Source organism: Dreissena polymorpha, chromosome 6 (assembly GCF_020536995.1).
Source record: "Dreissena polymorpha isolate Duluth1 chromosome 6, UMN_Dpol_1.0, whole genome shotgun sequence".
Classification (NCBI taxonomy): domain Eukaryota; kingdom Metazoa; phylum Mollusca; class Bivalvia; order Myida; family Dreissenidae; genus Dreissena; species Dreissena polymorpha.
The window spans coordinates 59,332,158-59,344,920 of NC_068360.1; the positions used below are offsets into that span (position 1 = coordinate 59,332,158).

The 12,763-nt window shown below is 32.4% G+C and overlaps 1 protein-coding gene across 1 annotated transcript; it reads right to left on the minus strand.

Moving 5' to 3' along the window:
• Window positions 1-4,622: 4,622 nt before the first annotated feature.
• LOC127835194 (uncharacterized) lies at window positions 4,623-8,771 on the minus strand. The gene is made up of 2 exons (XM_052361514.1): window positions 8,295-8,771; window positions 4,623-5,647 (listed from the first exon to the last, which is right to left on the minus strand). Exons 1-2 carry the CDS (start codon window positions 8,701-8,703, stop codon window positions 5,235-5,237), a joined length of 822 nt encoding a protein of 273 aa, XP_052217474.1. The 5' UTR covers window positions 8,704-8,771; the 3' UTR covers window positions 4,623-5,234.
• Between the last annotated feature and the right edge of the window lie 3,992 nt (window positions 8,772-12,763).

The window sequence follows — 12,763 nt, forward strand, 5'->3', positions numbered from 1 at the left end:
GCATGCTTACCTCGCAATCGTTCATCGAGGAGCTAAGAAACAGGAATCATATATTCACCATAAAAGCAACGATTACGAGAGTGCGTCTAAGCAAGTTTTCATCAAGGTCGCCAAGTCAGATCAGATCTGGGTGCAAGCACGACAAGGTTCAAGCTAATACAGTTCTGCCACTTACAATTCGTTTACCGGTGTCCTCATACACGTGTAAAATAAAGTTTCACATCAGTTACATTATGATTTCTGTAATTATGTTCGAATTATGCGTTATAGTAGTTTATAGTAATAACTTTTACTTTTCTCGATATGTGTTTGCATGTATTCGGCAAATGTTATTACATAAATCTGTATTACAAATTTGCTTGCAGTCCACAAAACCGATGCTTGTAAAGGATTGTTGTGAACATGTTTATTTGCTTATATGTATTATCTCTTGATATTGGATTATTTGCCGGTTTATTTTAAAAAGGTATGTCTGTAATTTTTTCATTAATATTTACATATATGATTACAACGTTTAACGGATCCGTAGCAATCAGTGGCCAGACCTTTACTTAATGCGGAATAAAAGATTTTACATAATCTTCCAATTGCCCTCTATAAGTAAACATAATTTCATCGAAATTCTGACGGACAGACTAACGGACAGACGAACGGACAGACAGCCTGACATACATTAATACAATTGGTGACTAAGAGGCCTATACATTATAAATTATAAGCATTTCACTTCGTATTACATTGATTCATCAAATTATTAATACTATTTATATTCCGTTACAAAAGGAGAGAAACGGTTACCGTATAGCCTAAAGTTTTTAATGTATTGCAAGTAAACAATTCTGGATGAACAGACTCTCCGACGGTTCTAATATCACAAAGGGCTCAGAATTGTTCAATGAAAGAGCAAAACAAGATATACATATCAAATTTTACCATGTAAAATGATACGTTATGGGAAATTTAAACCAGAGCACGATTAGCGTATTTAGTAAGAATTTGGTCTATGATTAAAAACCTGTAGGGACAGTTCATCATATAACTGTATATATCTTTATAATCATCGCGAAAACTTAAGTAAACATTGCATCAAAAGTAAAACTATATGATGCTATATCTCAAAATCCTGTTATTTAAAAACGAGATGTAGTTGTGAGAAATTCATGTCGTTCATGATTGCAATGTAAAACATCAAACCATTTAGTGCCTCAATCATAATTAAATTTTATTTTATGCTTTCCGGTCGTTTATAGAGAAATATCAGTGAATTAAAACTGATAATTTCACTGTTTCAAACAGCGAAAATTATCTGTGAAAATAATTGATAATTTTCACAGTTTACTGTGAAATGACGTCATTTTTTGGCGAAATGACGTCATTATTCCAACAAAATTCTTTAGTTAAACTCTTTAAGAATGTATATAAACTGTGAAAAAAATAGCATAAAATAAAAAGAAAATGTGTTGGCTCGGTGGAATATCGATTTTAATCAACCCGTGGTCATAGAAAATATATATTTTCACTCGTGGCTGCGCCACTTGTGAAAATATTGTTTTCTATGATCAATCGTGAATTAAAATCGATAATCCACCGAATCTAACAAATATCCTCTATGAAACGTATTCTCTTCATTGTAGCTTGATTTGAATTGTGATGCTATAAGGTTAAATTCTTTGGTACAAGAACTTTACTTTATTATGCAGCAGTGGAGGAGTAGCATCTATGAAATCTCTAGGGTATCAACGGTTTAATACTGTATCGCGACATCATGTTGTGATATATTGAAATTATTGAAACTAGTAAGACATTCATGACATTGTGCGCAGCTCTTTGCTAAGCCGTTGCGTAAATGATCAAAAACTTACCTTCTGACTTCATTTGTTTTGACTTTGTTTATTTCCTACGCATAGCTCTTTATTTATAAATTTGCTTTTGATCGCTCGTAAACGCATTGGTATGGTGTATTATAACGGCCACATAGAACTTGTAAAACACTGTCTTAGAATTAAAGGGAATAAATACATTAAATTCAAAAAAGCAAAATAACATTCCTGACTAAGAAACATTCTTACAATTATATGTTCTTTAATTGATAATCATCACTCCAAATCGGGAACATAATTAATTGTTTCAAAATCGTGTGTAACAGACATATTTTTTGTTTATTGATAAGACACAATCGAAATCTTTATATTTGCTGAAATACATTAATTATATTATGGTATAATGTGTTGCAAACCATAAGACCTTTAGACATAATATATATTTTTACTGGACATAACTGATAAATTCTCAAGTATTTTCTACATTGAAATTGAAACATTTTAAGATGTGAGTTATTTACATAATAGTACACAATTATATAACTCATAGGCTTAAGTCATAAGATACATAAATCACGGTATTAATTGAAGATCCCTTAGTAAAACATGCTGCAAAAACACGTTTTAAATTAACTTAACGAAATGTCAAGAAAGTCTTAAACATAAATTCCACCTTTTAATATATTATATATTCTTTTATTACCTCATGCCACGAAAAAAGACTGTTGTGTGTTTCAGCCACACACCTTGAAATAAAATACATGTTAATCAATACATATAGATGCAATTTGAAAGTGTGCACAACTGTCATTAAATCTCTAGCTTAGTTAGCGAGTAATTTATTTATTATATTTCAAACGGTACCGCTTTTAATTTTCTACCTTTTAACCATCATATATATTCTATTTGGCATATATATCATTAATTCTATAACCTAGTTAGCAAGTAATTTATTATTTTCAAACGGTACCGCTTTTAAAACCGAAAGTATGATTTCTAGACGTATACGTCCAGTTTGACAAACGCGATAATTTTTAAGTTTTAAGGCGCAAAAAAGACGGATTTCTACCTTGTAACCACCAGATATTTTCTAATTGGCATAGATAAAATATGTTTCTTATTTATACTTAAATTTACTATGCAAAATAAATTATTTCAAGGTGTGTTGCTCTAAGTTAAGACAGATGTTTGCCTTTTTTACATCGCAAATTTATCAATCTTTACTTAACATGAGTTATAATATGAAACTGATCAGGAACTATAGGATGTTGCAGCTTCCATGGTATCCCATTTGCTTTGTTGGTTCTCGTTTACCATCCACATATGGACTGCAACCGTTATCGTCACGAAGTCTTCTTTCTTTAAACAAATTGGAGGTAAAGTGCTCCGTCTGTGTTTTATCATACGCTCTTATGTGTATGATAAATCTGGTCAGATACGTTCGATTAAAGTTCTCATGTTCAAGAAAAAAAACAGATAGTATCCAATGTTTTATACAAACGTACAGTAGACATCTGAAAATAAACTTTCTAAGTAAAACCAAAAACTGGAAATTATTTTACCACGTACCCCAAGCATTTACTGGTCTTGTTCGGGGTGGGGGTCATGAAACATTTTTCCTCTTCTCAGTCAGTGAAAAGCCATTGTTTCTTCCAAGTGTGGACCCATACAATGACGTTTAATAACTGTGATCTACATTCACTAATTTGTAAAAAAAATATATATTTGTATATCCAATACGGTAATATATGAAAAACGATAAAACAATCCGACAACACCACGCAATTACTGAGACATTTCAGATGATGAGTTCTCAAACATTTCTCAACTGCTCGATCCATAGTTGTTTTTCCCGCAATCGCGCACTAGTTATCTTAAGAGTAATCATATTTCATGCGTAAAAGCTGTCAGCACTTAAGCTTGTTTTTGCCATGACCTATTTATAATTTGTTTATTTTCTTATTCGTGAACACGTATGAGCAATTCAATGCAAGCATGCATACAACTACAAAAATAGTCAATACGGTAGACGTGTCTACATTGCTTAAAATAAACAGTTTACTATTTGACATAATTGATTAACAAGATCGAGACTTATGCTATATATCTTTTATGTCAGTTGGAAATGATGCTGAAGTGATGCAAACAAATAAACTTATAGATAAAATGTATACAGATGTCAATACTAGAAACAGTGTTGAACATTATTCTAAAAGAAATAAGGGTTAGGCCTATGCAAATATAGGTTTAAATTCAAAACGTGTTACAGAATAATGCATTTAGCGAAAACAAATATGGCACTTAGTTTGTATGTATCAGCATTTGTTATATGCTTAACATAGTAAGAAAGACTTGCACTAGTTTAAATAATGCAATTGCGATAAGACAAGAACGGGGGTTAACATAATTTGGTCTGTTTATGTGATGGAGTAACGTTAACATCTACGAACATGTCGGAAGAAAGTATGAACATGCTTAAATATCAATGAATCTGCTTTGTATGCTCAGTATTTCTTGCTGAAGAGAAGTAGTTGTAAAGTTATGGTTTGCAAACGCGGATATATTAATAAACAATACGTATTGAAGATGTATAAATACAATCGCAGTACAATATCATGGATAAGCAAACTGTATACAAAATCCCTAATGCGTTTGCAATAAAACGATTGTTACATTAAAATATGTAAGAAGTAGCAAATGAATGATTTATTAAAGAAAGAATGTAACTTTAAAACAATAAGACACCTTTTCATAAGAGCATTCATATGTTGTAATCAACGATTTAGAAAATAAGTAAATATAAATGAAGTTTCAAGACAAACACTTGTTTAGATTCATGAACTGTGTATTTAAGTAATAATGATCATCCAAAAACATGGTGTGATATTAAATGTTACTTAGTCAGTTTGTCTCTTTTTAGATTAGATTTCTTATTCTAGAAATAGAAGTAGAACACAAATCACGCATCTGCTGATCAAAGGTACTCTGCAATCGAGTTCATATGTATTATAAAACTGATATGCATATTTTTCAGTGGTACAACAATTATATATCATTGAGATAATTTACTGACTAACAATCTAGTTTTGGCCAGTTCATGTTTTTATAATACAAAAAAAAACGATTTGAAAATGAACAACACGTTATAGAAGTCAATATATATTGCTACTTAGCACAAACAATCAAAAGGTCTGTGATTTGATATTTTCCAAAACACGACTTGTGGCTGGTAAATGTTCAGAATATCCGTTTGAAAATGCACAACACGTTTAAGAAGTCATTACATCGCGTCTTTTCACACACAATCTGCGGCTCAGTGAGTTTAGTATCTATGCCATGATACGAATTGTGTATGATTTATCCGTAGTAATCTACGATTCGTACAAGACATCAATAACTGTCAAAGGCAACAAGCTAATCGGCCTTGATAAGAACCCCGCTGAACGAGGACCAGCTCTCAAACTTGTCTGACGTTGAACAGTCGACCAATTGGACAGTGTCACCTGTGATAAGGTGAAGGTAAGCCCCGTTGCTCACGCCGTAGCTACCAGCGTCTGCACCCACTGTACCCCCTGAATTATCTTGGGGGTCTATAAACGCCTTTATTCCAACAGACTGAATGTTTTTGCCGAGGCTACATCCACACGCATCTGCTGAATTCGATCGCTTCTTCACCAAATGGAAAGTGAAATAGTACAGTCCAGGAACAGTGCAAGTGAACAGTCCTGTAGACTGATTATAGTGACCACCAATGTTGGTGACGACGGTGCTAAATCGAAAAGGGGAATCTACAGGACCATAGGCTGTGAAGGCTGTAGCAGCATTGTCTGAAACGCATATCGAAATGTATTGTGCAAGCTAACGCAGCAGTAATCATCCTAATACTGTATTCATCTTAATTAAATGCAAAATACAAAGCTATATATTTGTGTTTATAATGCATAGGTTTAGGACAAATTTAATAAAATAAAAAAGTTATTTATATGCAAGTGTTGATATGGTGTTCGCATTAAAAATTTACATTGACAATCTTTATAAGCAAACTTTAAAAACATGTTTTAACCATTTTATAACTTTCATTTGTGACTATACTTAGGTAAACGCCTAGATAACAAACGTGTTTAATAACAGCGCGACACGGTTCCGTTGAAAGTTAAAAACATAACGCTTCCCTTTTCCGGAATACCAGATCGAACGAAACGTTTAAATAAGACACTAATAACTTAGATAAGATGACGCTGAATGGTTATTCTAAATGACAAACACGTTGCGATGCAATCAAAGGTTTTGTGTAAAACGCATATGCATAAAATATATTTAAAAGCAATGCGACTTTACAGTCTGCATTTACTTACGTAGGTTATCAAATCATAATCTTTGATAGATGGCTGCACATAAACGAAACACTATATCGGGCATATTTCTTAACTGTGCATGCTATTTCGATGTATGTATGTATGACCTTCGTTTATTATTCTATCACATTGACATCACATGAATGCTATTGAGCAATGCATATTTTTGATTAAATTTACAGCGTTTACAGGTAAAACCATTTAAATAGTGTCTTTCAAATAGTCTTTTTAAACTTCTATGTAAGGCTTTGTTCCCCAAAGTTTATTGCGTGCAAACACTTTCAAATTGGCTTCCTTCGATTGTAATACGTGACCTCTTTAAGCGTTCATGTGTAAATTAAGGTGGAATATAAGTAACAGTTTGCTTTGTAAATTTGTTTTGGATGTAGAATAGCGTGTTAATCGACTCTTTTAACATTCCCGATATCGACATCTGTAGGACATTCCCACTTTGATAAAACGAATCGAGAGAGATACCTACGATCTGAGATTGCTTACCTAGAAAGATAATGTAATTCTAAGTGGATAAAATGTTCACTAAAATAACAAAATGTTGCGTCGTTTTTATTTAGACGCTTCACAGTTGAAGTACTTTAATTTTGTATATTTCTTGAAAATTCTGCGTTGTAATACAAAATATAGTTACAGATCGCAACTTATACACGTTCGGCAACATATGCGTGATGAACGTGTGGTAATTAAAAAGAAATCTATTATTTATCAGAATTGTATGCTTGTGAAAATAAATTGATCGCGTCGTATTGCCTTGAAGTTGAAATGTACATAATTATCAAACATAAAGCAAGAGATATCATAGGATCGGGTTAGTTTTGGAATTTATTAAGCATAACATATATAACTTTAAAGTCAATATATATCGAACTGTTTGAGCTACAAAAACATATTACAGATAAGTTTTATCACATTTTCCAATTTAAACGAAATAATTATCTCGCATTCAATATCCACACACTTTGTGATATAAAAACGGACATGTTCCTATGTTATTGCGTATTGTCAAATACTGGACGATTCGAGAAAATCATACCCAACTCTACAACCACTTTTTTATATTTTAGCATTGGTTTAGAAAATGTGTTTTAACGCAAAAATATATTCCTTTATTTTATTGTGCAATGTAACAAAAAATAACGAGGACAGCTTATTTAAACTTTGTTTCAGTTAACTGAATTAAATAACAATAATTAAACTAGTAACCACTAAGCTAACCATCAAGTATCTTTGTTACTTACTTTGGTAGGCGTATTAGAAGGCGTGGAAAAAACAGACACATAGTGCCTAGTTACAAATTTGATGTCTACCCCTATCTCATCCCAAAAAAACAACAATAACTTTTAAAATAACGACACAAAAATGCCATTAGTGAATCGTCTTTGTTGACATCATACCGGAGGTGTATCAGCCTATTTTAAAAATAGATCCGTACAATTCTACTAAGACCATTCATAACCTTTATTTCTTCAAGAGTTATATACATATTATATATATATATATATATATATATATATATATATATATATATATATATATATATATATATATATCGTTACACTACACTGAAATGTTGCTTAACTCGAAACCAAAGTCATTTTGTAAATCAGTGACCCCTTGATAACATAACTAATTAGTATGATACCATGTTGATTATGTAATTGCTACGAGTCATCTCCAACGTAGGACCGAACTACACACGACCTAGAAAAACATGTTAATGGCCTTTATCGAGAAGTAAGCATAATCCTTATTTATAGATTATATATGTAAAATTACCACTCTCAATGTATACAGACAGTATTAACCACTATAAATCAGTTAAAACTGCACATCGCGAGCTCGTTTTGGAATCATCGATATTTTATTGCATCATCATAAATGATAAAATTGCGAATGTGAAACTCGCCTACCGGTTTTACGTGTTGCAAACATTAAGCAATATTTATTTAACGCAAAAAAACGATCAATTCCAATATATGTATTTCCTTTCGTTCTTTTTCCCTTATTTGCTTTCGAGAATAAAAGTATAACTTTTGGTAAAAAAATAAACATTATTGATCATTGTATACAATAAACAATCGGTTGCATTTTGTTGAAACAATACCTTTTCTGTTCAACCCAATGGTGCTCCGTTGATTGTTAAGTTCTTCTGTAATCTTAGTCTTTAGAGTTTCTACTTCTCGCAACTGCGTTTGAAGATAAGTTGAGTCGTTAATTAGCGCAAACGAAGTGTTTTGTTTTATTTCTTCAATAACCTGATTTATCTTTAGTTTTGCTTCATCAACTACCTCCATTGCTTTGCTGTTCCTCTTTCGTTCGTTAACGTCCAACGTATCTATAAGGTCGGTAATCTTCTTGTCAAACTTCTCAAGGACGTCTTCAAATCTCAGTATCTTTAAAAGCATTTTCTCGTCGTAGTCAAAACGTGACAAACACCTTGGTTCAGATGCTTTTAGGGTCCCAAAGAGAAAGAACAAAATCGCAATATGAGCGATTGATTTAGAGTATTCCATCTTTGCTGAGTGTTTGCTTCCCTTCCATGCACACACAGCCGCTCCGGCATTCGAATAAATACAACACTCTACATTATGTCATTAAAGGTGATAGCATGAGTTTGGGTAGTGTTATTGTATTTCTGGTTTTTCCCTGGTATGTTCGGATTAATCTTGCTTAAAAAAGTGTAATATCTTAGCTAAACTGTTTGTTCACTGTATTCTTTGTCTAATTTTATGTTTTATAATTTTCAATGAGATATTAGTCGTATCTGATATACTTTCCAGTAGCTATGTATACTTGATTTTTATGCATTCGTTTGTATTGAGACACCTTCCATTTATGATGCTACGTCACGAAGAAATGAAAACGAAATATGTAAAGGTAAACGTTTCAAAGTATTTGTGGAAGATTGGATATTTGAACACATATGGAGTTATATAGCGCTAATTACTTCATGATTAAAGGGATCTTTTCACGCTTTGGTAAATTGACAAAATTGAAAAAAGTTGTTTCCGATTCGCAAAGTTTCGTTTTAGTTATGATATTTGTGAGGAAACAGTAATACTGAACATTTACCATTGTCTAATATAGCCATTATATGCATCTTTTGACGATTTTAAAACCTAGAAATTATAAAGCGTTGCAACGCGAAACGATTGAATAATTTGGAGGGTTCTGTTTTTGTCGTTAAATTTTGTGAAACTACGAAGATTGCTTATATAAGGTATAAAATACTTCAAGCATATCTACTCGGCGGAATAGCTCAGTAGGCTAAAGCGTTTTTACTTCAGGACTCTGGCAGGACTCCAGGGGTCACTGGTTCGAAACCTGGTCCGGGCAATGTTCTTTTCCTTTTTTAAATTTTATTCTTGATTTTTTACTGGAGCTTTTACGATCCAATGTTTACATTTATCGATATAAAGCATTTAATGAATAAGTTAAAAAATGCCAAAATCTGTGAAAAGGCCCCTTTAAGAGATCAAAGCCAGGACTCAATGTATCGGTATCATCCTTGCAAATATGCGCCAATAGCAAGGTTAACGCGAATATTAACGTAATACAATTTAAGCCTTTTATAAAACGAATTCCAGCCTTAAATACGACGTTTCGGTATTTGTACCAGGGGAATAGTGCATTTAGGTTTAAACGGATTGTTTGATATCTTTTACAAGGCGTTTACGTGAGTCACTGAACAGTGAATACTCATGGAAAACTGACAATGAAATAAGAAACTAAAACTGACTGTGAACTATTCAATGGTAAGCTTTCCTGATTACCTCTTTGGACTTACATGTTAACTTCATAAAAGAACGTATTATTAAAATGGTTTACAATATAACCAGAAAGCAATTTCGCAGTGACCTTTAAACCGCAATGTTACAAATCAGGTTATAAATGTATAGGTACTTACCTTTTTTAGGGCAAAATGCAGATATTTTACCAATGTCATCTTGTCCTAAAATTGTTTCCATTCAATTTTGCTAAATATTGTGTAAACTGTACTTGATAATATACTCTCATCTGAACCAATAATTGATGGCGCTATTGTTCGCGAAGAAAATGCACACACCCGAAATGTTATAGTGTTTATTAACATGGCTTCGTTCCTAGAAGCCATCGATAAAATGTAAAATAACCAATTATAGTGGAAAATATTTCAATTGGTTATCGTTGACGTCATAATAAGCATTATGGAGGGTGCCAAATCGTATATCTCGTTTCTATAGTTAAAAGCTTGAAATGTCATGGAAGTTGAATATAAGAACATAATGTTTAGAGCTAATAGTTCAGTAGTTGTCGCACACTGTTGAATTAAAAGATCTCACAAAAAACCAAATCACTTTAGTCTTCAAAAAAGCTTTATTCGAGATATAACATTATAAACTTGTTTTAAATGTGATCAATGTACTGTTATATCGGAGTTAACTCGAATTAATATCAATTTTATTGGAAACAGACATACATTTATACAGGCTAATGTAATTTTAAGATAGCGCCGTGTTGAGATTTTCAATTGAAGTCACGTGGCGTAAATCTCTATCGCACTGGCAACAGGAGCCACATTTTCTTCTCTTCATCAATAAAATCTGAGGAAGACCATGCCGAAAATTAAATATACCGACTGTTATTTTGAGTTTTATGCGTATTACTTCTAAAGTGCAAAAATCTCAACATAATGTTTGAGTTACTAACTGGTTGGCATATTTACCATGTTTCATTCATATAGCGTATTACGTATCGTTTGAGCATCAGCACAACTAACCTTGCAATAGAGTTATACGAACGCTGAAACTCAGAAAACACTTGTTAGTATAAAAAGCTTCATGTTACGTAGTAGGGACCACCTTCTTCTGCTCAGAAAAACGGCTCGAGAGTTTTCCGATAAGCCATTGAGTTGAAGATGATTGTATATATATTTTAACATAAACTGTATGATTGCACGGGTATTGTAACGACTAGGAACTTGTAATTATGATCCTCAATATTGTATATATAGCAATATAGCAATTAGTAAAACGGAATTCCGCAACACCGCCTTTATTCACGATTATATAGGCGCCACTAGTTTTCTAGATTACAATACACATAGACTTTATGTAATCATTGATTGAGGTAATGGCGAAAACGTTGAGTACCATACATCATACACTACTGTTCCATTTCTTCAGAAGGCATAATTGTATTTTATCATTTCATTTTAGATGATAATTACATACATGGTAAATAGGAATGTCTCTTAAGAAGAGCAAAATAAAGTAAATCGTTTTTCGACCGTCAAGTAGCATAACATACAATGCAATCAGATGATAAAGATACATATTGTATAGGAATCGGAACGAATACTGAAAGTAAAATTCGAATATTCGTTGGTCATTTTGAAAATATTTTCGTGTTTACGATTTTTAAACCTTAGATTTATATAATATATGTAATATAACCGATTATTATGGTCTTCTTAAGTTCTTCATTTTCATTTAATACATTTATTCTCATTAAATATAAGATATATCTGGAAAACGTATTCCCTTATTTCTCACTTATTTCCACCCTATACTTAATTATTTGGATTACATCCCTAGATAATATATATATATATATATATATATATATGCAGGTTTTCGTTTTTTCCTAACGGACAACAAAACAAGGACGAGTTAATTGGTTAATGTTTGAGTAATAAATTTCTTAGATAGATAGAGCAATTAAAATGATTGGCAATTTGAAGGTAAAGCAAGTCGGGTTGTCTTTGTTATCTTAATAACGAAAATGTAATGTGAATACCATGTACATTATCTAATAAAATTAATTAACTAGGATGTATCCATATAAACGCCCAGATAAAACCAATAACGACACTACCCATCTACTGATGTCCTCCCGCAGCTGTTATTGAACCAAAAATGCGACATAGCGGACAGACCACAACGTTAAAGACCACGAATGAAGTGCATTATATCAGCGGTTCATGTTCGTTTCAGTCATTAACAATTTATATCGGTTGGCGTGAAATTACGCAGTTCTTAACGATATTGTGCTTAACGATGTCATACTTTAAATACTAGTCGTCTTATATTAAAATTGAGAATTTAATTTATATGCAACTCAAGCAAAATCGTGAATACAGAGTTTACTCACCAACCAATAAAACATGTACTTTCTATACATTCGAAATTAAACACAAGGCATCCCTTCAGCAATTTGTTTATTGCAGTTGTACATCACTCTCAATTTCATTCAGTGAGAGGCGAGTACAGTGTCTATGCAGGTCTTCATTAGCGCCGCCATGTCAGACAAGATCTGGATGGAATCAACATACTGCAATACGAATTTACTTGGTAACCCTTCGAACAATTCGTTTATCGGTGCACTGATTCACATGTGAACTTGTGTAACCTGCTGTATACAGAAACATGGGTTTTCATTCGTTATCGTTCTTACTATAACCGATATTTAAACGTGAGAAACTATGTCGTATATATGTCACGGTCAGGATTGCAGAAGCTGTGATAACCCAGCGCAATAACCCCTCCAGAACCAGATACAAATAAACGTGAACAATAAATCAATTTATTTAAA

Excerpts from the sequence above, each read along its gene's own strand:
- LOC127835194 (XM_052361514.1), bottom strand. The coding sequence starts at position 8,703 with ATGGAATACTCTAAATCAATCGCTCATATTGCGATTTTGTTCTTTCTC. Across the intron at positions 5,648-8,294 it reads CATTGGGTTGAACAGAAAAG|ACAATGCTGCTACAGCCTTC; the intron begins GTATTGTTTCAA and ends TATGCGTTTCAG.